At 41.5% G+C, this 26,486-nt stretch overlaps 1 protein-coding gene across 1 annotated transcript in view; it reads left to right on the top strand.

Annotated features, from left to right (window-relative positions):
• CNTLN (centlein) overlaps positions 1 to 26,486 on the top strand; it is a 216,933-nt gene that overhangs the window by 133,987 nt on the left and 56,460 nt on the right. Inside the window, exons 16-19 of the mRNA XM_072154092.1 lie at positions 6,013 to 6,548; positions 8,026 to 8,167; positions 16,865 to 16,949; positions 18,764 to 18,978. Of these exons, the coding sequence (XP_072010193.1) occupies positions 6,013 to 6,548; positions 8,026 to 8,167; positions 16,865 to 16,949; positions 18,764 to 18,978 (978 nt within the window). The remainder of the gene's footprint in view (positions 1 to 6,012; positions 6,549 to 8,025; positions 8,168 to 16,864; positions 16,950 to 18,763; positions 18,979 to 26,486) is intronic.

The raw sequence follows: 26,486 nt of genomic DNA, 5'->3' as shown, positions 1-26,486 counted from the left end.
TTACCAGTAACACTCAATATCGGTGCTAGCACTGATCTGGAGTGTTAACCTGTCCATCGCCGCCAATAGCACCCAAAGTCTAAAATGGCGCTGTCTTGCCATTTGAAAAATTTAAGAAATTCTATAAATAGTGATCAAAAGGTCATACAGTCCTAAAAATAGAAACATTGAAAACCTCCTGTGTCGCAAAGAATGACACAGGAGGTTTTAAGTTTAGTAAATGTATGAAAACATTTAAAAATCTATACAGATTTGGTGTCCCCCTGATGACCAAAGAATAAAGTAGACATGTAATTTCGGGTGCGCAATGAAAGCTGTAAAATCCAAGCCAACGGCACAAATGCGTTTTTTCACCAATTTCACTGCATTTGGAATTTTTGGAATATAAAACTGTCGCTATGAAGTGCAGTTTGTTCCACAGAAAACAAGCCCTCATACGGCTCTTTATATGGAAAAATAAAAAAAAGTTCTAGATTTTTGAAAGTGGGGAGTGAAAAATGGAAAGCAAAACAAAAAATGGCCTTAGCGTTAGGGGGGTTAATACACGTGTTCTGTAGTGATCCTGTCTGTCACCCACGATATTAAATGTGTAATAAATAAGTGGCCTGTTAGCTGTGGTTTCTGCTCTCTTGAGAATTGTACCCAAAATAATTTGAGTGAAAAAATATATACCAACGGTAATTACATACCTAAAGATCCATGCAGTGTCTTCATTTATGTACAAGTTATTTTGTAGAAGAAATACAGTAATTTAGAGCAAATGATTTCATTGCTTGTACTCCTAACAAATGCCATATGGTCAGGTAATGAATGCTGTCATCTTGTTATTATGGCATGACAAACATCATGTTAAAATAATAACTCAGCAAACAGGAAGTGCTCACATTCATTTATGTGAAGGTGCGCTGAGTAATTGGAATAATTTCGCTGCTGCAGTCTGGAATGTCACCCAGTTTGTTGGAAGTTATCGCCTTTATATCCCATCTCTAATTTTATTTGCCAGGTAAATTTTCATCTCTGCAGATGCAAAGTGCTACTTTGCCACGAAAGGGTCTAAGCCCAGAAGGCATGTTCTATTTTCTTTTAATCATCTTGACTGACTTGCAGTGTATAACATTATGCAGATAGAGAAGGAAAAAAAAGGGAAAACATTGAAACGAATTTAAAATACCAATAGCTTAAGGGGACAGCGTTGTGCAGTAACGATTCTCAGTTTTGAAGGATGCATGGACACAACTCCAAGGGATCTAATATTCTAGGTTTTCTTTCAGGAGTTCGTGGTTTTTTTTTAAATATTGAAATTTTTATTCTTGGTCAATATCTAATAAATCCTAGGCAAAAAACGACCGCAAGGTGTCTTCTTTGTAGGACTCTGATTCATAGAGGATTGGATGTTTTAATTAGTTTTGTATATGACTTTATAACAGTGATTTCTGAGAGAAAAAGCTGACTGAAAAATGAAAGAAACTTCTATAAAATCTATAAATGTATAATTATAACTAAGTGTATATGTTTATATTTCTATCACTCTATAAAATATATACACACACACACACACATTGGGGCACATTTACCTGTCCCTATGCGTTCCCAAAGGTGCGTTGTCCAAAGAGAATGCACAGCTGCCGTGATTCACTTACATTGTGCGCCCAATATCCTGCATGTGCCGCTACCCGCTCAGGTCCGCCGCAGTTCACCATCTTCTTTCCGGTGCATGTAAGTGCATTGTCTTGCGACACAATTTAAATGTTAAATCCTGATCTTAATCCGTATCAGTCAACGCCCCCGCCATTTTTGTTGCATGAAAGTCTGCGCCGATGCGCCAAAATCCCCTGCTAAATGCGGCGCAAATCGGAAATAGACAGAATATCCGTCGATAGTGCGGTCCTCGGTCCCTTAGTATTTATATTTATATTATTCCGGTGTAGCAATAGGTGTCTAAAAGTAGTGTGGTCCACATAAGTCCCAAGAAATGCATCTAAATGTCAGTAGAATATGGTGCAAGTCATATTACTCACCATAGACATGTCATGTGAACCTTGGTTTTGAGTTATTTGCAGATCTGAGATAAGGTCTGTAATCTGTGACTACAGTTTAGTTATAGTGACTATAAGGAGAATGAGGTTGCCCATGTGAGAGACCCTGCATTATCATTGTTTCAAGGTGCTGCTGTCTATCTTAATGTTGTAGTATCCCTCCTCAGATTTGCAAGTCTGCTGAAATGGAAATAGGTACACCATGCACAAGACAAATTGGCTATAAAGTACAGAGTATTAAAGGGAACCTGTCACCAGGGACCTAATTTTCACTAAAGACAGGTTGCAAAAGCCCATTACAGCTGCATTCCTAAATCTGCCTTCTCTGAGCATTTGCATTACAATATAATTTTGTGTCATAACTTACCTTGTACCCTGACAGAACCCCTAGGGGTTGGACTTTGGTTTGGATGCATTTCAAAAAACATGTGACTTTTCTGTGCTGCAGACTTCTCCTCTCTTAGCCCTCACCTTTGTTCTCCTGTGCAGCTCTTTCCTCCTGCTCCTTCACAGAGGTCACAGCCTGGTGAACTGACAACTGTGGGAAAGGGAGGAGCATTAGATGTGAAGCTTTAGATGTGGCAGCACAGACAAGTCACATGTTGTTTTTATGAAATGCATCCGAACCAAAGCCCAACCCCTGGGACTACACATAGGCTCTGTCAGTGTGCAAGGTAAGCTATAACACATAAATATATTGTAATACCAATGCTTAGAGAAAGCAGAGAGGCAGATTTGCAATGCAGCAGTTATGGGCTTCTGTAACCTGTCTTTAGTGACGGGGTCCCTGGTTCCCTTTAAACCACCAAGGAAAAGAGGTACAGCAATAAAAGGTTGTGGTTCCAAATAAATTAATTTAGTTCAGATATTTGATTAAAGCACAGTGGATATCTTAAAATATAACTTTTAATTCCAAAAATTTAAAAATCACAAATTCATACAACAATAACTCATAAGCTAGCACATGCTACTGCATATGATCCATTGACATGTGTCTTAGTGATCTCCAAATAGTAATGTAACTCATAGCCAGGGGAATGAGACGTAGTTACTCATATAAACTGTCACTATCTAGCTTAGTGTGTATCCACAAAGTGTGTAACTAAAATTTGGGCTTTTTTTGTCTCTTTACGTAGTTCAGATATTTAAATGCTGAATAGTAGTTTGAGGATCGAGAATCAGAATAGCTATATGCCCAATATATTTTAAAGCACTATAACTTGACGTTCCTCTGTCTTCACTGTTGGCATGGAAGTTCCTCCTGGGTGCAACCAGTTTTGGGAGTCAGGACAGTTATTTTTTTTTTTAATCTTAAGTTCTGAAAGCTGTAGTTTTTTTTGTTTATCTGTGTAGCTGGATGAGGGCTTTTTTGTCGCAAGACCAGTTGTATTTTTGAATGGTATAATTTTAGTGTGCATAACAACTTTTTATTAACCCTTTAAATGGCAGCAATTCATTTTCTGTGTTTTAAATATTTTACCTTCACTGTGTGCCCATTTTTATTCCATTCTTCATTGTCACCATGACAATTACAATCAAAATAAATTATTTATAGTTTATTTTCTTTACAACCTTAGAGGAGTCTCATGGGCTGAGCCCTCTTCATACTCACTGGGGGCTTGCTTCAAAATGAAGCAAAGCTGGCGGCAGCATTAGCGAGCCGGCGGCGCATGGGCGCCGCCATCTTGGCTCCAATCGTCGGTCCCCGTTGCCATGACAGCCTCGGATCACACAAAGATCCGAGGCTATCATGTTTTAGGCTATCTATTACAATGTGCGATTTGCACATTGTAATAGATGGTGTGCAAAATCCCCATATGCTGCCATACTGTAGTATGGCAGTATATGGTACGATCAATCAGAGAACCTAGGGCAGTGATGGCGAACCTTTTAGAGACCGAGTGCCCAAACTAAAACGCAAAATGTACCTACTTAACACAAAGTGCCAATAAGGCAATTCACACTCAGGGCCAGTACCTGATCAGTAGTAACTCCTCTCTAGTGCTTCTAAATTGAATTGCGTTTTAAAATGCAAACTGCCCAATAATGCCAACATAGATAACTAGAAAATCTGCAGTCCTAGGTTAGTAATAAATAAAAAAAATAGTTCACTACATACATAGGGAGCTACTGGGATACCAGACCGCATATATTACTCAGGACTGCTGCAGTCTGCCAACTTTCTTTTCTTGCATAGGACTGCTACCTTATACATCACTGTTTTACATGAAGGAAGAGGCAGCAGTCCTATGTAATGAATGAAAACTGTCTATCTACAGAAGTCCTATGTAACTTATGGAGCAATAAGATGCAGCAGTCTGTTACTCAAATTGGCTTTTGTACCATGCAGTGCTGTATTTTACACAGGACTGCTGCAGCCTATTGTCCCATAGTTTACTTAGGACTGCTGTATTTCCCTCAATGTGACACAAAAAGTACAGAGTAAAACCTTTTACAGGACTGCCTGAGGGAGGGTGAGGCAGCAGTCCTATGTATGAAACTTACATAGGACTGCTGCTTTTCCCTCCATGTAAAGGAGACAGTCCTGTGTAAGTACAATAGTGCTGTTCCATACACAGGGCTGTCTGATAGGGATTGGGATCCTGCAGTCCTATGTACAGTGAGTGAATAAGCATCAGGGCTGTTTGTGGGGTTGGGTGACACAGGAGGCTAAATGCAAGTGGAATGAGCAGAACTGAGAGCTCACCCAGCAGCCATCTCACAGCCTGGACTCCTGTGCTGCATCTGTAGCTTATCCTCAGTTCTTTTTGATGACAGGCGGGAGGAGAGCATGGACTGATGCAGGAGATGCTGTGTGAGTGTCCAGCGTCTGTGACTCCGCCCACATGCTACCTCTGACCTCTGTGGCCGGCTCCGTGCTGCTGCATGCTGAGGCATGTGTTAGCTGTGAGCAGATAGCAGCGCTGGCACACAGGAAACTCCACAGAGACCTGACACCTTCACAGCATGAACATCGGCTGAGCAGGGTCAGTTCCAGTGAGCCTCCGGCAGTGGTTCAGGCATTGGTGCGTGTGCCCACAGAGAGTGCTCTGCGTGCCCTCTCTGGCACGCGTGCCATAGGTTCGCCACCACTGACCTAGGGTAAAAGTACCCTAGGGAGTCTGAAAAATAGTAAAAAATAAAAAGTAAAAAATTTAATTAAAAAAACCTAAAAATTCTAATCACCCTCCTTTCCCTAGAAGTCATATAAATATAAATAAACAGTAAAAATCATAAACACGTTAGGTATCGCCACGTCCGAAAATGCCCGATCAATCAAAATATAATCTAGTTTTTTCACTGCGTTTAACCCCGTAACAGAAAATAGTGCCCAAAGTTATTCGCGCAAGAAGACGGCAAAATAAATAAAAAAATTTTTGTGCAGGTTTTCATTTTTGTAAATGTATGAAATCATTATAAAACCTATACAAATTTGGTAGCCACGTGATCGTATTTACCCAATGAATGAAGTAGACCTGTCATTTAGGGCATACAGTGAAATACGTAAAATCCACTCCCACAAGAAATGGCGCGAATGCGTTTTTTCATCACTGCATTCAGAATTTTTTTCCCTCTTCAGCTGTTGTAGTGCGTTGTGGAACTCACTGTGCAGTTATATGAAGTATCTTTGTTGTTTTAATGCAGGGCTAATCCTAGGAAGTTCTGTTGTGTAGAGAGGGATCAACTAAGTTTGCATATGATGGGTTTGTGAACAGAATTTAGAATCCATGCATTAAATAAAAATGTATTTCTATGTTATTATTAATAGAAATAATAATAGCCTTCCGCACCTTCTGTTTCTCTTATAATCCCCTTTTTCTAGGAGTTCTTTTAATGCTGTCCCATTTTTAATAGAACAATACATTTTATTACATATCTTTATGCTTTAAATAACAATGGCTAATTTATTTAATAATAATTTAATATTTCTGGCAATGAACTGCACATAGCATTGAATCCCTGTGATTTGTAATAGGTAAGCAGTTTGGAAAAAAGACTGATCGAGCTAGAGGCTGTGGCTAAGAAATTGAAGAAGGCTAATGAAGAGTTAATAGAAGAGAATTCCTTGCTAAAGACATCTATTCATTGCCTTCAAAAAGATGTAGATTTTAAAGAGCAAAAGATGCAGGAAATGAATTGGGAAGTTTTGAAAGTAAACCAAGCCAGAGAGGCTCTGGAGGAAAAGAGCAATGACCTGAGTAGGGAAGTCACATCCCTGAAGAAACTTTTGGCAGGCAGCAACAAGCTGAGAAGTGAAAACCAGGTACTGATGAAGCAAGTTCACTTCCTACAGCGCACATTAGACAAGGCCATCGCATCAGCCTCTGCTGTCCCTAAAGAAGCGAATAGGCAAGGCCGAAGAAAAGAATTGGGAGCCAAGGTTAAACAAAATGAAGCCAGGAAGATCTCCCTGAGACGTCACCAGGCTTTTCTTAATCAATCTATCAAGGTTATGAGCAGCGTGTTTGAGAACTTTAGCAAAGACGGCTGGGAGGATGTGAGCGAAGACAGGTACGGCTCTCATTAACTCTGCTCTGTGGAGGGGACATTGTGCATATGCAAAGTGCAGGCAAATGGATATTGAATTTCAACTACTGTCGATTTGGTATTCAGAAAAAAACGCTGTCAGATCCTTTGAAATATCTTGGGAGGTCTTGTTCTGAGCTTATTGACTGAAATTTGCATGCAAAATTAGCCACAACTGTATGAGCGGTTGAATAGGTGCCAGGAAGCCCAAAAGAAGGCAATGCTTGATTTCTTCCAGTGATGCTATTTTCATGCAGTCATGAGGCTTGAAATTGACAGTTTGGCAGGTTGATTTAATTTGCTGGCCCTTTGCATATTCACCACTGACAGCTAAGGATTCCCAGGCAAGCCTAGTAAGTCCATTTAGTTATCTTGTGACATGTCGATCCTGGAGGAAATGCCGCCTCCCCTCTTAATTTAGTTAGATAAATTTTAAATGACCCATTTCAGCTTCCTACCAGATGTCTACAAGCTGTTTAACATCTCTTAAATTAAGACCCATCCACACTAATTATTTCATGTATGTTTTATGCACAGTCATTGTACTAACTTTAATTGAACATTTCATCAAAAATTCCTGATCAAGTTAGGGCTATTCCTTCTGGATGCTTTTGATAAAAATGGGAAAAAAACATATAAACAAGTCTTTTTATTTTTTTATAGCATAGTCGTTATTAAGTTTTTGCTGTTATTTAGATGATTTGATGTCCTTGTATAAGCATGAAGGTCATCATACTAGATTGTTTGAGAAATTTCACATAGGAAAGACTGATAATATTAACTATTGTGAGGTGTGAACAAAATATGTTATAAAATAACATTTCCATCGAGTTATACTGGTGCATGCCAGATTTTCCTAAAGACTAACAAATTTTGTTGCCAAACCGTATGATCGTTATGTTTAAAAAAGGAGGAACATAAACCTGGTTTGGGCCTTGAGTTCTAGACTAGACTTCTCTGTGGCAGATCAAGGCTAAGATCACACCTGACTTTATGAGTTTCTGTTACACATTCCATTATTAGTAGTGGGAAATATAGCATCTTGAATTCCTCCAGTAATAGCTGATGCATAACAAATAGTAAAGGAAGGTCCATTAATGTCTATGGGGAACAGAAGGTGAATAGAGTACCTTCCATTCACCTTCCGTTTTTAGTTTACGCTATAATCCCAGGAAAGCTCAGACACAAATGTGAACTGTGCCTAAAAGATTAGTTGGGAAAACATACTGAAATTGCTGAAAACATACTTTCTGAAGCTGGGAGGCTACAAGCTTTTATCTCAACATCAAAAAAGGGTTGTGTTATTTTGAGAATTACTATCCGGTATAGATTAAATTCTCCAGTTACCCTATTAAATTGGGTCCCTGTTTGTACATTTTCATGCACATCTTTAGCTATCAAATGTGTCTCGATTAAGAATGCAGTGGGTAATAAAATACTAACTCTCTGAATTTTTATTTAGTGATGCGGGTGGCGAATCTTTGGAAAGTATGGGACAAGTAATTAGGAAAACTGGCCAACTAACTTCAAGCTGTTCTGCAGAGGAAAGCAGTGCTGAAGAAGGAAGAAATAGCAGGGCATTTTCACATACATGGAGGATAAAAGTAAGTTTATGTGTACCATGAAATCAATCTGTAAATAGCAGAGAGTTTATTATTTTGATCACTTTTTCAACATCATGTGCGCATTCCCGATGCCACAACTGCATGACCAACTGATGGGTGGTGCATAATCAGAGCAGGGCTGGAGCTGAAATCTCTTCAAGAACTCCGGCAAGCCGGAGAGTGACAAGGTGGTATGGGTTGTGGATATGCCAGGCAGGAGGCTTGGTGGGCTGTGGATATGCCAGACAGGAGGCAGGGTGGGCTGTGGAAACACCAGGCAGGAGGCAGTATGTGCTGTGGAAATGTCAGGCAGGAAGCGGGGTGAGATGTGAAAACGCCAGGCAGGAGGTGGGGTTATGTGACTGCATGGTTGAGCTACCCCAGCTCGTTGACTGTATCTTGGCCAAGAATAATGTTTTTTTCCTGGAGAAATTAAACAATATCGCCCACCTATAAAGACATTCTTTGAGGGCTTTCAACCTGCCTGCTAGACAAAGTAATGTTTGTGGATTTTGGAGGGTTGCACGTACACAGCTTCCCTTTTAAGACTTTTTTTTTTTTTGCTGAACAAATGCTGATTCTTTTCAGAGTCCCGTGTAAAAATGCCCAGTGATGGAGCATTCATTAGTTGTTCAGGATATAGAAAACAAGTAATTTTTTTGAGCAGCCTTTTGTTTATTGAAAGGAAGCAAACTGTAGGAGTAAAGAAACATATTAATATTTGTTCATTCCATATAGTACAAAATATGATCCCAAGTCACAGTAACATACAGGGCCGGATTATAGGCGGGGCTCCCGGGGCTCGAGCCCCGGGGCCCCCACCATTTTGCCCCCCCAGGGGGCCTCCACCGGATCGCGTTCCCCGGTCCCTGACTCCTCAGCCGCCGGCCCCCTTAGTCGCCTGCCCTCGGCACACGTCACCACCTCCACGGATATCCCCTTGCATGTCTTGCCCGCCCACCTGTCCGCCCCCCGGCACAAGTTACCGCCTCCCCGCCCTTCAGCTCCATGGCCGAGCCATCCGCCCCCTGCCCGCCCATCCCGCAGCCTTACCCTGCATCCCCCCGCCGCCACCCTCCTCCTGCCCGAACAGGCAGTCATCCTCCGCATCTCCCACTCCTCCCCGCCTGAGCATCTGAACATTCAGCCGTCCTCCGCTCCCCGTACCCCCCCCCCCCCGCCGGAACATTCAGCCGTCCTCCGCTCCCCGCGCCCCCCAGCCCCCGCCGGAACATTCAGCCGTCCTCAGCTCCCCGCGCTCCCCCCCCCCCGCCGGAACATTCAGCCGTCCTCCGCTCCCCGCGTTCCCCCCCCCCCCGCCGGAACATTCAGCCGTCCTCCGCTCAACCGCCCCACCCACCCCCGCCGGAACATTCAGCCGTCCTCCGCTAACCGCGCCGCCCCCCCCCCCCCGCCGGAACATTCTGCTGTCCTCCGCTCACCGCCCCCCCCCCCCCCCCGGAACATTCTGCCGTCCTCCGCTCCCCGCGCCCCCCCCCCCCCCGCCGGAACATACAGCCGTCCTCCGCTCACAGCGCCCCCCCCCCCCCCCAGGAACATTCAGCCGTCCTCCGCTCACCGCAACGCCCCAAACAACCCCCCCCCGCACGGGAACATTCAGCAGTCCTCCAGTCCCCAGCGGCCCCCGATGCCAGCTGGAACAAGCAGCCATCGTCAACTCCCCCCCGCCCGAACACCCTCCTGATGGGACAGCCGAACAACCTAAAAGGGTAAGTATACATTACATATTTATTTATCTGTGTGTATATATGATGTATATACTGTGTATATGTGTATATATGTATATACTGTGTATATGTGTATATATGCATCTACTGTGTATCTAAAGTGTTTATATGTATATACTGTGTATCTGTGTATATATGTATATACTGTGTATATGTTTATATATGCATCTACTGTGTATATGTGTATATATGCATCTACTGTGTACATGTGTATATACTGTGTATCTGTGTATATATGTATATACTGTGTATCTGTGTATATATGTATATACTGTGTATATGTGTATATATGCATCTACTGTGTATATAAAGTGTATATATGTATCTACTGTGTATATAAAGTGTATATATGTATATACTGTGTATCTGTGTATATATGTATATACTGTGTATCTGTGTATATATGTATATACTGTGTATCTGTGTATATATGTATATACTGTGTATATGTGTATATATGCATCTACTGTGTATATAAAGTGTATATATGTATCTACTGTGTATATAAAGTGTACATATGTATATACTGTGTATATATGATTCTACTGTTTATATATAGTGTATATTTGTATATACTGTGTATATGTGTATATATTGTGTATATATGCATCTACTATCTATATGTGTATATACTGTGTATAGATGAATATACTGTATTTATACATGAATATATTTGTATAAGCATATATATGTGCACATTTAAATATACCGTATTTTCCGGACTATAAGGCGCACATAAAAGCCTTGGATTTCCTTGGAAATCCAAAGTGCGTCTTATAGTCCGGTGCACCCTATAGGTCCTACTTACATAGGTCCCCTCTACCGGAGACAGCAGATCTCCAGCGGGAACTGCAGACCACGCGGCACGAACAACTTCTGCCGCGTCGGTCTGCAGTTCCCGCTGGAGATCTGCTGTCTCCGGTAGCGGGGATCTATGTAAGTATGCCATTCTCCACCTCCCGCTCACCTTCCCCGGTCACCTTCCCCGCGTTCCGCGTCTTGTCTCGGCGTCACGTCTTGTCCCGTCGGGTCTCCGCTCCGCCCCCGGACCTCCGCCACACCCCCAGACCCTGCGCCTTATAGTCCGATGCGCCTTATATATGGAATTATTACTTATACTGTGTATATGTGTATATATTGTGTATATATGCATCTACTATCTATATGTGTATATACTGTGTATAGATGAATATACTGTATTTATACATGAATATATTTGTATAAGCATATATATGTGCACATTTAAATATACCGTATTTTCCGGACTATAAGGCGCACATAAAAGCCTTGGATTTCCTTGGAAATCCAAAGTGCGCCTTATAGTCCGGTGCGCCCTATAGGTCCTACTTACATAGGTCCCCTCTACCGGAGACAGCAGATCTCCAGCGGGAACTGCAGACCACGCGGCACGAACAACTTCTGCCGCGTCGGTCTGCAGTTCCCGCTGGAGATCTGCTGTCTCCGGTAGCGGGGATCTATGTAAGTATGCCATTCTCCACCTCCCGCTCACCTTCCCCGGTCACCTTCCCCGCGTTCCGCGTCTTGTCTCGGCGTCACGTCTTGTCCCGTCGGGTCTCCGCTCCGCCCCCGGACCCTGCGCCTTATAGTCCGATGCGCCTTATATATGGAATTATTACATATATAAGGCGCATCGGTCTGATGCGCCTTATATTCCGGTGCGCCTAATGGCCCGGAAAATACGGTATGCATATATATATATATATATATATATATATATATATATATGTATATATGATGTATGTTTATATGCTGTGTGTGTGGTATGTATGTATATGTTCTGTATACTGAATGTGTGTGTGTGTATTTCCCATATGTGTGTGAAAATGCTGTATCTACTGAATGTGTCTGTATTTGCTGTATGTATATGCAGCATGTGTGTATATGGTGTTTTTATACTGCATGTATATGTATATATGGTCAGTGTATACTGTATGTATGTATGTATGTATGTATGTATGTATGTATGTATATATATATATATATATATATATATATGTGTGTATGCCGTATGTGTGATGTATATATACTGTATGTGTTTGTGTATACTCTGTATTAGTGTATAAATGTATATGGGTACATAAATGTGTGTGTATACTTGTATATATATGGGTGCAAGCATATGAGTGTAGAAATTTATGTGTGTATATAAAGGTGTGAATATATCAGTGTATAAATGTGTGTAATTGTATAAACTGCGGGCTGCATGTCTGGTACGGGCTGAGGTGTATGTTAAATGGGACTGCATATCTGGTAGGGGTGAAGGTAGATACAACGATGTGTTACTGGGGGTGAGGCGGCTGTCTATAGATGTGTTACTGGGAGCGAGGCAGCTGTATGTAGCTGTGTTACTGGGAATGAGGCGTCTGTATGTAGCTGTGTTACTGGAGGTGAGGCGGCTGTATGTAGCTGTTTTACTGGGGGTGAGGCGGCTGTATGTAGCTGTGTTACTGGAGGTGAGGTGGCTGTATGTAGCTGTGTTACTGGGGGTGAGGCGGCTGTGTGTAACTGTGTTACTGGAGGTGAGGTGGCTGTATGTAGCTGTGTTACTGGGGGTGAGGCGGCTGTGTGTAGCTGTGTTACTGGGGATGAGGCGGCTGTGTGTAGCTGTGTTACTGGAGGTGAGGCGGCTGTATGTAGCTGTGTTACTGGGGGTGAGGCGGCTGTGTGTAGCTGGGTTACTGGAGGTGAGGCGGCTGTATGTAGCTGTGTTACTGGGGGGTGAGGCGGCTGTATGTAGCTGTGTTACTGGGGATGAGGCGGCTGTATGTAGCAGTGTTACTGGGGGCAAGGCGGCTGTATGTAGCTGTGTTACTGGGAGCGAGGCGGCTGTATGTAGCAGTGTTACTGGGAGCGAGGCGGCTGTATGTAGCTGTGTTACTGGGGATGAAGCGGCTGTATGTAGCTGTGTTACTGGGGGTGAGGCGGCTGTATGTAGCTGTGTTACTGGGGGTGAGGCGGCTGTATGTAGCTGTGTTACTGGAGGTGAGGTGGCTGTATGTAGCTGTGTTACTGGAGGTGAGGTGGCTGTGTGTAGCTGTGTTACTGGGGGTGAGGCGGCTGTATGTAGCAGTGTTACTGGGAGCGAGGCGGCTGTATGTAGCTGTGTTACTGGGGATGAGGCGGCTGTATGTAGCTGTGTTACTGGGGGCCAGGCGGCTGTATGTAGCTGTGTTACTGGGGGCCAGGCGGCTGTATGTAGCTGTGTTACTGGGAGCGAGGCGGCTGTATGTAGCAGTGTTACTAGGAGCGAGGCGGCTGTATGTAGCTGTGTTACTGGGGATGAAGCGGCTGTATGTAGCTGTGTTACTGGGAGCGAGGCGGCTGTCTGTAGCTGTGTTACTGGAGGTGAGGCGGCTGTATGTAGCTGTGTTACTGGGGGTGAGGCGGCTGTATGTAGCTGTGTTACTGGGGATGAGACGGCTGTATGTAGCTATGTTACTGGGGGTGAGGCGGCTGTATGTAGCTGTGTTACTGGGGATGAGGCGGCTGTATGGAGATGTGTTACTGGGGGCGAGGCGGCTGTATGTAGCAATGTTACTGGGGATGAGGCGGCTGTATGTAGCTGTGTTACTGGGGGCGAGGCGGCTGTATGTAGCTGTGTTACTGGGGTGAGGTGGCTGTATGTAGCTGTGTTACTGGGGGTGAGGCGGCTGTATGTAGCTGTGTTACTGGGGTGAGGCGGCTGTATGTAGCTGTGTTACTGGGGTGAGGCGGCTGTATGTAGCTGTGTTACTGGGGTGAGGCGGCTGTATGTAGCTGTGTTACTGGGGATGAAGCGGCTGTATGTAGCTGTGTTACTGGGGGTGAGGCGGCTGTGTGTAGCTGTGTTACTGGAGGTGAGGTGGCTGTGTGTAGCTGTGTTACTGGGGGTGAGGCGGCTGTATGTAGCAGTGTTACTGGGAGCGAGGCGGCTGTATGTAGCTGTGTTACTGGGGATGAAGCGGCTGTATGTAGCTGTGTTACTGGGGGCCAGGCGGCTGTATGTAGCTGTGTTACTGGGGGCCAGGCGGCTGTATGTAGCTGTGTTACTGGGGGCCAGGCGGCTGTATGTAGCTGTGTTACTGGGAGCGAGGCGGCTGTATGTAGCAGTGTTACTAGGAGCGAGGCGGCTGTATGTAGCTGTGTTACTGGGGATGAAGCGGCTGTATGTAGCTGTGTTACTGGGAGCGAGGCGGCTGTATGTAGCTGTGTTACTGGGGATGAAGCGGCTGTATGTAGCTGTGTTACTGGGAGCGAGGCGGCTGTATGTAGCTGTGTTACTGGAGGTGAGGCGGCTGTATGTAGTGGTGTTACTGGGGGTGAGACGGCTGTATGTAGCTGTGTTACTGGGGGCGAGGCGGCTGTATGTAGCTGTGTTACTGGGGGTGAGGCGGCTGTATGTAGCTGTGTTACTGGGGTGAGGTGGCTGTATGTAGCTGTGTTACTGGGGGTGAGGCGGCTGTATGTAGCTGTGTTACTGGGGTGAGGCGGCTGTATGTAGCTGTGTTACTGGGGTGAGGCGGCTGTATGTAGCTGTGTTACTGGGGATGAGGTGGCTGTATGTAGCTGTGTTACTGGGGATGAGGCGGCTGTATGTAGCTGTGTTACTGGGGACGAGGCGGCTGTATGTAGCTGTGTTACTGTGGGGATAGTGGATAGTGAGCAGGAGGACGTGTATGCACGCTGCACTCAGTGGGGGCCTCCACCAGATTTTGCGCCCAGGGGCCCCCACCACCCTTAATCCGGCCCTGGTAACATATAAATAGTCACATAAAAACCCTCAAAAGCCACTTTAAATTCTTGTTTATTCACGAGGTCACATTCCTTGTGTGCTCATTATTATTGCATGCAGTGATACTTCTCATTGGGCCATTTATAGAGGAGCTCTTAGATGAGATGGCCTTGTGATAATATATTCAATAGCTACATTCAAAGCTCACCATGCTTAGTTTATCTCTAACTTCATCTGTGTTACTGTATTACAAAATCAAATTTATGTAATTGATTATAGAAGATATGTTTAATTCAAATCTAATTGCTCTCCTTTACTGCATTCTCTGGACCGGGCACATTAAGTACAATTTAAAGGGGTATGCCCATCTGGTACATTTATTGCATATCCACAGAATAGAAGTAAATAGGGAGAGGCAGAGATGCATGGCCACCTCCTTTTTTCATGGCAATAATCTGGAGATATCTTCATGATAGGAATAACCCTACAGTATATCATTCTTACTTGGTAGGTATAAAGGGAATTTCTTAAAATTATGAAGAATCCTAGTAAAAAAAATCCTTCATTTGACTTATTCTATATATTACCTTAATTCTGTGATAATTTGCACCGAAAACTTGCCATGAACTGCATTTTGCAAGTTTTGTAAACACATTTTAGATTTTTTCTATAGCTTGTGTCATAAGGGAAGTTCCTTCAACTGCAACAACAATATATTTAGCAGTTTTTTAGGCATACACAGATGGGTGTAAAGCTAGACTATATAACCTTATAAGGTGACATATTTATCACCAGGTATCAAGTACTGTGAAAAATGTGGTCTGATAAAGGCTGTCCAACATATAGAGAGTGTAAGTAAATTTGCCCTACTGTTCAGCCAAAAGTTGCGAGACTTGGTCCTAGTTTAATAATATGCAGTATTTCAAAAGTCATGCGAATATTCCCATTAAATGTTTTGTTGTAATATACCTCACCTTTCGACAGCCACTATAGAACGTACTAATCCAATGAATGTACATGAGGGTTATCATTCTTTGTTCATTGTCATTTGTAATGTTTATCTTCAAACAGCTTTGACACGCTTGTCTTTAAAGTTTCTGTTGTCTCAAAGCTGCTGGGAATAGACTGAAGGCACTACTCTCCCTCACGTCGCTATAGAGATTATTTGTACCCAGAAACCCCATTTATCAGGAAAATGGATACCAAGAAATAATTCTGTCCAGATTTCACAGTAAATACACATTAGGATGGTGGCTGGGAGGTGGAGTCAAACAGGCAGTGCAGAAGGGAGCCACAGTTCATCGATATAATGTATTTAGATTTAAAGGGGTATTCCGGGATTATGAACGTCTGATACAAAAACCAATGATGCTATAAATAAATGAATGTAACAAAACTCAATGTCATTAGTGACAAAATGGAGCTTAAATAGTTTGATTTTAAGATTCACAAAACTTTATGGCCTCTCTAAAGTTATCACCAAGATGGCCGCCACTGGAAACTACATGTCCCAAGATCCTTTAGTTCTCAGTAACTCCTCCTACCTCTTATGCTCTGCTCCTAGTGATGATGTAACAGGTTTTCTTGCACTGTTACCATAGTAATGATGTGTAACTGCCATCATCAAAACACTGGCCATACTGGATGCACTGCAACCAACCGACTACAGCCAAACTTAGTGGTGATCACATGACCTGCAGAACATGTGATGTGGACATGTGACCAGCGGCCATCTTCTGTCCTGTGTATGCTCTGCAGCGGACCGTGCGGAGGAAATGAACGGACTGATTAAAGGGCCAGTAGCATTTTAATTCTTCATTACAGTCTATGTCATCAGCATTTTTCTGCAAACTGGAGCAAAATGTTAAATAACAACTAATTACATATTAGCTTGTATTTTAAGGACCCATTTGTATATGAATTATACTTATTCCAGGAATACCGCTTTTAATGCTTTATCCAAAGTTTGTTGAATAATTTTTGACCATTTAAAGACAATTCTTGAGGTGATATAATCTGACTGCTTTTTTACACTACTGTAAGGTAGTGCTCTCTGCTAAAATTGGCAATTTACCAAACTTAATGGTGGATTGGAAATGCTGCTATGTAAGCTGTTTCCCCTTCAGCAGAAGAAAGGTATTTGTTATGCACAGTTCAAAAACAATGTCTTGAAGCAATTTACATGTTAACTATTATTTTTGTTTTACTTTTCTAAAGAATTACCTGAGCGACAGGAGATCGAAGAAGACAAGCCGAAAAATATGCAATTTCAAATTGAAGAGTAACCCACCAATAATGCGAGGTATAAATCTCCATGTTTATGATTTAGAGTGAGTGAGCGTCACATTTGGCAAATGCTTTGTGAAGGCATGCTAAATGTAATAGAGAAATAGAATATGATCACTACTCCAAGTGATCAGACATTAAAATTCTTTGATGAGCATAAACTCTATTTATTTTATTCAGTTTTATGTTATTAAAAATAAAGATCCATCTGCAAAGCTTAAAGAAGATCTTTCACCACCTTAAGCATCTCCAGCTGTTTTCATGCTTTAATAAGTATTATTCCATGGATTCTGGTAGAGGTGGATTACAAGCAGTCCCCGGGTTACAAACAAGATGGGGTCCGGAGGTTTGTTCTTAAGTTGAATTTGTATGCAAGTCGAAACTGTATATTTTATAATGGAAGTTCTAGACAAATTTTTTCTTTTGCCCCAGTGACAATTGGAGTTTAAAATTTTTTGGTGTAATTGGACCAAGAATTATCAATAAAGCTTCATTACAGACACCTTACAGCTGATCATTGCAACCTGTAACTATAGTAAAGCATCCAGAGAGCTTCACCAGAGGTCACAGTGGGCAAAGGGGTCCGTCTGTAGCTATGGGTTGTCTCTAAGTCGGGTGTCCTTAAGTAGGGGACCGCCTGTATTTCCTTTAGTCCCTGCCATTTCTGTAATTTCAGCACCTAATATGCTAATTAGCCTTCTGTCAGGTGTTAGACTGTCTTCTGTTGCCCAGGACTGCCCACCTATGGTTGGTGTTAGTGATGGTGGGTTAAAACTTTAAAAGGGTTATTCTCGTCTGGGCATTCACATTCAGTTTCATTAATCTGCCATAGACATATATACATATTCATATATGTCCTTGTCAGGATTTTGATTCCCCTGTAAGCCTATGTTCACACAATGGTATTTTTACTATGCTGACAGGTTAAAATATTTTTCATTTTTAGTGCTATTCTTAAAGGGGTTGTCTACTTTATACGCCTGTTTTTAATTTCTTTTGAAAACCTGAAATTTTTTAAAATTCGGGTATTTAAAATTCTTGTAACAGTTGGTAATCTGTCTATAGAATGATATAGCCTATTGCTTAGTCAGTCCTGTATATTGCATCTAAGTAACTGAATAGGCCAGTACATGGCGAGAGGCATTTATTAAGATGAAAAAGTCACAAATTCTGGTGCACATCTAGTATATTGTGGCTCCCCCCCATCTTCTCACAATCCACTTTTTTAAAAAGACAAAGGGCAGGGATGCCCCAGCCTACTAGGTTTACTTGGCACTCAGTATCCTGGTGCAGGTTATAGCTGAAGTCTGCTCCAGACAGGACCTGGCAGAAATTTCATTTGGGTGGCGGAATAACTAAAAGGCCAGAACTTTTAAGTCTGGGGCACATGGCATTTGGAGCAGATGCTGCAGTAATCTTGGTTACACTTTTCTAGAAACTACTATTCACCTGTGAGAAAACTCTGGAGATATCAGGGTTACATGACTAATGCCATCTTTAGCCCATGCCAGGGGAGACATGTCTATGGACTACAGCATTTAAAAAAACATTGCATTGGGATTAGAAGACAGCAAAATTTTACATTGAAGCAAATTAGAAAATTGTATAACTTCTTACTATCTTAGTAAATAAATTGACATAATACATTACTGCATGGATAACCCTATTTGGCTCTTGTAATTTACCTAGTTAAGTTGTATAAAAGTAGCCAACCCCTTTAAGGGCAGTAAGATCTGTCTTTGGTTTAAAAAATAGATCTCACAAATGTGTTTTGGCTTACTTGGATTCAATATACAATGCATCTTAATAGATATTTTACTCTTATTTTAGTAAGAATAGAACCAAGGCAGAAAAGTTGTCCTGCTCCATCACTGACATCGTTGGTGAGACGAGTGGTATCTTTACAACACCAAGTTGCAGTGTTACATAAAGGAAAGCAGAGAGCCATCGCCTCTGTGAATGAGTTGAAGAAAGATAAAATAAAACTAGCGTCTGAACTGCAGCTGGCACACCAAAGACTTCAAATCAGCAAGCAGATGGCAAAGGTAAGGAATGTACTTTGCTTAGCATGTAACAGGAAGATTATTACTGGAATAATTACTGTGCTTAAATAAGACACCAAGCACATCAATATTGTGCTTTTTATGTTCAGTTCTGGATTTCTCTGCCTCTAGCAAGCAGAGAAATATTAATGTAACATGCACTTTATTCCCGCCATACAAATGAGTAGATAATTGACCCTAGTGCTTTAGTGTAATGCTAGATACTGTAATAGCACCTTATGTAATTCTATAAACAATGTTATTTAAGAATCTTTCTGCAAGTTTCCATCTGGTCACAGACACTTGTCTCCCCTGTTGTAGTCAGGAGAATGGATTTCCTCCTGAGGCAAATGCTATTTGGTGGACAGCTGTTGTTTCTGTCTATTGTGCGCTGAGTCTGCACTTTGATAAGTAACAGTAGCGCTACCGATTACTCACTATGGTGCAATGTCTTCTATTACTATACATGCCAAATCAGCATATATTACAGAGGCAAGAAGTACATTCTAAATGGAAAAGAAAAAAACTTTTCCAACAAAATGTTGTTTTACACATTTTACTGGATGTTTACTGTTTATGCAGTTTTTCTTTTACCGTATATACTCGTGTATAAGCCGAGTTTTTCAGCACAAAAAATGTGCTGAAAAACCTCACTTTGGCTTATACACGAGTCAATTTAAAAAAAAAAAATTTAATACTCACCCTCCGGTGCCCGGATCCACCGGCGGCGGCTCCCGATACCCGGCGGCGGCTCCCGAAGTTCAGCACATTAAATAAATAAACTTAGTTCTCACCTTCCGACGATACTCACCCCCTTTCCACGGCGCCGGCATCCGATCCTCGTTGGTGGCTCTCGATCCCCGGCTGCGGCTGTCTTCTTTCTTCTTTTGCCAGCGGAGTTGCGTCCATGCGATCTCCCCGCCGGCGCTTACTATGATGTGGCGGTGTGACGTCATCAGCGGCGACACCGCCGCATCATAGTGAGCACAGCCGGGGAGAACGCATGGACGTGCCTCCGCCGGCAAGAGAAGACAGAAGACGCTGCCCGGGATCGAGAGCCACCGCAGAGGATCGGGGCTGAGTATCGCCGGAAGGTGAGAATTAAGTTTATTTTTTTAAAATGTGCTCAACATACATGGGGGCAGGCTGGCTGTATACATGAGGGGGCAGACTGGCTGTATACATGAGGGGGCAGGCTGGCTGTATACATGAGGTGGCAGGCTGGCTGTATACAGGAGGGGGCAGGCTGGCTGTATACATGAGGGGGCAGGCTGGCTGTATACTACACCCTCGGCTTATACTCGAGTCAATAGGTTTTTCCCAGTTTTAGTATAGAGTTTTAGTAAGAGGTTAATGTCTCAATGTTGTTATCACTTTAACAATGAATCATACTATTTACAGTAATTAAACAGAACAGTCACCTCTGTTATGCTATGATTGCACTGCTGTCTGTGATCGGTGGACAGTTTTAGGTACTGAGACAGACTAACCCTTTACTGTGACGGAAAACTGAATTGACCTTTTCTTGTCTGAAAAACCACTGAAGAGAACGCAAATCTAAAACTAGCAGTATATTGGCGCCATATGTTACGGTGCATACGAAAACACCTCTCTAAATTTTAAATTCTTTGTTTCATTGAGGCCATTTGGTAAGATTTTTGTCTCGTGAATGTACACTCTGCACCCCATCTTGACAGAGGAAAAACCGAAATGTAGATTTTTGCTAATTTATTAAACTGAAATATTACATGGTTATAAGTATTGAAATCCTTTGCTTAGTATTGAGCAGAAGCATGTTTTGAGCTAGTAAAGCCATGAGTCGTCTTGGGAATGATGCAACAAGTTTTTTACACCTAGATTTGGGGATCCCCTGCCATTCTTCCTTGCAGATCCTTTCCAGTTCCCTCAGGTTGGATGGTAAAAGTTGGTGGACAGCCATTTTCAAGTCTCTACAGAGATGCTCAATTGGGTTTAGGTTAGGACTCAGAATGGTCACAGAGTTTATTGAATCCACTGCTTTATTTTAGCGGTGTGCTTAGGATCATTGCTTTGTTGGAAGGTAAACAGGTAAACCATGAGGTTTGAGGTCCATAGTACTCTGGAAGAGGTTTTCATCCAGGATATCGCTGTACTTGGCCGCATTCATCTCTCCTTCAATTGCACCCAGTCAGCTGAAAAAATAACCCATAGCATGATGCTGTCACCACTGTGTTTCACTGTTGGGATTGTATTTCACAGGTGATGAGCAGTGGCTGGTTTTCTCCACATATACCGCTTAGAATTAAGACCAAAAAGTTCAATCTTTGTCTCATTAGACCAGAGAATCTTATTTCTCATCGTCTGGGAGTCCTTAATGTGTTTTTTTTTTTGCAAACTGTATGCAGGCTTGCATGTGCCTGGAGAAGCTTCCATTGGCACACTCTGCCATAAAGCTCCAACTAGTAAAGGGCTGCAGTGATGGTTGATTCTGTGGAACTTTCTCCCATCTCCCCACTGCATCTCTAGAGCCCAGCCACAGTCATCTTGGGGTTTCTTTTTTTACCTCTCTCACCAAGACTTTTCTATCAGGATTTCTTAGTTTGACTTGATGGCCGGGTCGAGGAAGAATTGTGGTTGTCCCAAACTTCCTCCATTTAAGGATTATGGAGACCTCTGTGCTCTAAGGAACCTGGAAGGCACAATTGTCTCTGAGCTCCTTGGGCAGTTCTTTAGTCCTCATTATTCGCATGTGCTCTGACATGCTTAATGAGCTGTGAGGTCTTATATAGACAAGTTTGTGCCTTGTCTCTTGACTGTCACAGCAAAATGTCTGTTTACTTGTTGTGAACATTACATTGTTGTGAACATTTTCATTCACAAAACGCAACCATTAACACACTGTTAACATGTGTTAACATTTCATTAACAAAATGCATGTACTAATGCTATACTAACACATGGGTTAACATTGTTTTTTGTAAACACATTGTTAACAGCAATGTCATTAGGCAAATGTACTCTTCTCAACTGTTCTATTGTGTTTCAAAACACAATGTAAACGCCATGTGTGTACCCAGCCTTATGACTGTGATATTCCAATTTTTCTTAATAAATCAGAAAAAATATTGACATTTCTCATTTTCTTTTCTGTCAAGATGGGGTGCAAACTGTACATTATGAGCAAAAACATATGAGCTGTAATATTCTACCTCTAATGAGGCCCCTATTTAGAAAGTTCTATTATTCATTTTGGACCGTTCTCCTTTACGTAAAATCCACATAAAAATAGATCTTATACCTTACGCTCAAAGAAATTTTTTAAAAAAAGGAACAAAAATGAAAATGCCCTTTTATACTGTAGCATTCCTGTATGTGAAATTTCGCTTCGGTCATCAAGGCTTCCATGGTCATGAAATAGCTTTATCTGGCACGTGAAGTATGATATGCATTATAAACAAGTCTGGCGCTTCTCATTGATTATGGCTCATAGCTGGATAAGAAATTGATTTACCTAAAAGACGCTGCTTTTTAACTAACTTTTGTAAGTCTTTTCTGTCTGTGTGAGTGGATCCATAGATTACTTATTCACTCGCTTCTACATATTCTTCTGTCTCCTATTGTCATTAACAGTGATTGCTGTTTCTATTGGAATCAAGTTTCCTTCTAGTGAAGCATCCCATATTTTTCCTTTCAGCACGATCTTCAAATTTGACTGACATTCAGCTAATACTTTTTTATATAGTATATACATAAAGTCATTGTATACATGTGGATACTGTATAAGAGAACATTTCTTTACACTAACAAAACTACTGTACGTTATAATGAAACTGGAAATATAGTTGCCAACATTGCTGTCTCCTATTTGATCTAATAAAATGTTTTTACATAATAAAATGTAATGCAGATTTTCTGCTGGAAAATCCATCATATTCTGAGTGTGGATCTTTCTGACCCCAATGTTGCCCTGCATGCCTTATATTTTTTACAGAATGCAAGCAATTGTTTCTTTTGTCCAACGGTACTAGCTTTCTCTTAATAACTGCAACAGGTGGTGTATTTTACTTCTGTAAAATTGTTCTTAAAATATGCAATGTATAATGGCCTGGTTATGTTCGGTTTCGAAAGAAGAGAAAAAGAAAAACCACAATCTCAAATAGTAGTACTTTGAACAATTTGGGTAAGGAAAGGATCCCATGTGGATGGAGGTTTACCATAACCATATACAAGGTACAGGTTCCTAGTCCTGGAGTGATAGAATCATCCGCAGAAGCACTTCTGGGGTTGAAAATTGGCCCACAAGGTTCCAATAGAATTCACATCAGACTGCTGTTGGGTTCATGACATTTATTCAGAACAAGCAGACCACACGTTTTGAGGGAGAACTACCCTCTGGGTTGCCATGTGGTCCATTTTTATCTACAGTGCATTTTTTATACAGGGCGTCTTCCACTTGGGAGCCGGAGTTAAGAATGTGTAAATGTGTAGAGAATGTGTAGAAATGCAGTGATTTTCTGGTGACACATTTGCTTGGGCATGTGAGAAATAATGCTTATTTGTCAGATCTCTAGCTATATCATTGCTGTACTTAAGTCCCTATAATAATATTATTATATCCTTACAGAATAGTAGAGTATATTTAATGGATTTGTTTCATTTAAGGTAATGTAGAAATTGGTAGAACTGAGCTTCAGGAAGGCGACTGTTCCATGGAACATGGCATACATTATATTTTCAGCTTATTTTTAACAAAATTTGCATCTTTCATATCCAGATATCTCAATGATCCCCAAAAGATTGTATTGTTGGCAGAAGCCAGAATAGTACAGACAGAGACAGATGTTTTTCTAGTCAGTACTTTTTAATCCACTAAAAGTCCCCTAGGGCAATATCACATGTAGATAGTAGATTTATAAATATTCTATAAGTTGTAACACAGATTTTGAAGTTTTTTTTTCAACCTGACTGATGGCTGCCATCCAGTGCCCACTGTATTGAAGGCTATACAGATTAATTCTATATGCTTACATTTACCCTTTCTTTTCCCTACAATTCTACTTTTTGCTCAATAGATGATGGGATTCTATCTATTTTTGTTTAGGTTCCAATATAAAGGTAAGTTCATAGTGGAGTTTTTGGCATAGATTTTCCACCATGTGAAAAAACTATGAAAAACATTCTGATGCAGATTTTAACCAGTGATATTGCATGGGCATGTTGCTTTCTTTTTTCTGTGATTTAAAGGGAGCTGTCTGGCTACCAGAGATTAAAATCTAACAGGTCAGTGTTGGTATTGTACACCATTGTGCACCTTTGGGTTCCTGTTTGGGTGGCTGGCCTGGCGGCTGTGATGATCATGTGAGCTCAGCAGAGTGATGGAAGTGGATGCTGAAATTTCTACTTGAGTCCTGCTGCTGGGCTGTTTCGGTCAATGATTGGTCGCCAGGCTGTTGTCAACTATAAAATGGGCCATTCACCATGAGGTTTCACATGAATGCAGCTGGGGTAGTTGATTTCTTGCTCGAAGTGTTCTGTCTGCTTTCTGAACTTCACATATTTGTGAGCATAATAAATAGTTTTTAACTCAAATTTAAGTTTTATGTGATCTGAATTATGGGTCTGCTCTCCTGAGATCCTCTGGAAAACGGATGGATGGAGAAAAGCATTAGGATTTTTGATGCATTGTGAATAGTGACTGTTATAAACCCCCGACACCGGAGTTCAATCCCGAGGTGCACTTACGCCAGGGAACCACGCAAATTAGCCCTTAAGCTCTGCCAATTTACCCAAATGGTATCCTTATGCTAATTCTTACTCCCAACCACACACATACACCCAGATACACACTCTTCTAGGTGCCGTATAGTTCACCTGGACACACACTATCTATAGCTACTTCTAGCACACAGACACACTCAAGTGAACAAGGCTTAGCGGTAATTCACCTCTCCAGAGTTATGAGAACGTATAGAGCACAAGGAAAAACTAGATTAGATGAAGATTTAATATGCAAAATAGGCACAATAATAGTTACAAAATTGTAAAATAACAGACATACATAACAGCGAACATTAAAATAAAAAGAAAAGATAGACCTCATACAATTTGTGGAGAAACCAATGAAAAACCTTGGACCACCCAGCAAACTCCATGCATCTCCATGAACTGATACTTGTTGAATGCTGGCATATTACTTTTAACTAACCACCTAGTCCGCCCCTTTGGTCATGTGAGAGGGGTGTGTTTACACCTGAATCAAGGTGGAACATTGAGGACATATTTCCAAATTATGTCATATCTTCTTCCATGGGTCTCTTGTGAAGAAGATATGACCACCACATTTCCCAGCATGAATTAATAAATATAACAATACCAAACACCATTATGGAATGTTGGCCCAATTGTGTAATATCTATTGTCTTGCCTCCTTTACTCCGAAATCCTTGGTGCTTGACACCACAGGACTATTAGAGGATGCTGATCACAGATGTGTTGAAATTGAAATATTTGAATTATGACTGTTTTCTTTGAAGTATAATTTTGCCATATTCTTAATTGCACATGGCACAGACTGGTGCAAGCTGCAGTCATGACGTCTGGGTCAATTAATATTCTAATGAAGGGACAGAGGAAACCAATTCACATTTCATTGATAAGACAGGGGAATCACAGAGGGGAGTGGGAGCAGGTGCTAATTATGTTATCTCATAAGGCCAAGTTGGTTTCCCCCCATCACATGACTGGCAAAGAGGGGGCATTTTAATCTATAATTTATAACAGTGACCAAAGAATTGAGGGACAGTAATGGAGTCCGATTTAAAATGCCCCTTTATTGTTTTTTCATAGCACTGAACAGTGCTGTTGGAATAAATACTTGCACAAAGAATCTGGACTTATAAACATCTTTTGGGGTAAAAGCTTGATATATTCTTTTTTTATTACCCAAGATATGCAGATGCCCTTATTATTAAAGGGGACTTTAACCATGCTAAGAATTGTAATCTATTTCTTAAGTTTGAACTTATTAAAAAATAAGGATATTGTGGAAGTGAGAGCTATACAAAAGTATATACAAAGTAGACAAGCTACTTGTACCTGGTAAAATTTGATGCATGCCTTTATAAAAAAAAAAAAAAAAAAAACCTTTTGTTGCTGCTAATGGTTAACTTCTGTGTAAAAAATACTTCACATCTGCAAATCAACCTAATCATGTGTTTGGTCAAGTGTTGGAATTCAGAGCAGGCTTGATAAGCTCTATCCTGTGCCTTGCTTTACTACTTAATCTCTTGCTTTACGCCGCCTGCCATTCTTTGTCTATGATTTCTGGTGGTGTAATTGGTCTATTCAAGAATGTTGAACCGTATGACTTTGAGAGAAGCCAAAAGCTTTAGCATGCAAAGTGCTGAATTTTAATACACTGAAAATTGTCTCAACTCTGCAGATAGTATCATATATAGAATTTTTAATACATTTTGAACTACTTTTCACCAAGTTGTGTAGAAATAATAATATTGTTTTTGTCCTTTTTTGAC

This window comes from Engystomops pustulosus, chromosome 1 (assembly GCF_040894005.1).
Source record: "Engystomops pustulosus chromosome 1, aEngPut4.maternal, whole genome shotgun sequence".
Classification (NCBI taxonomy): domain Eukaryota; kingdom Metazoa; phylum Chordata; class Amphibia; order Anura; family Leptodactylidae; genus Engystomops; species Engystomops pustulosus.
Note: the sequence above shows the minus strand (reverse complement) of the source record. Positions and strands in the feature narration are given on the sequence as shown.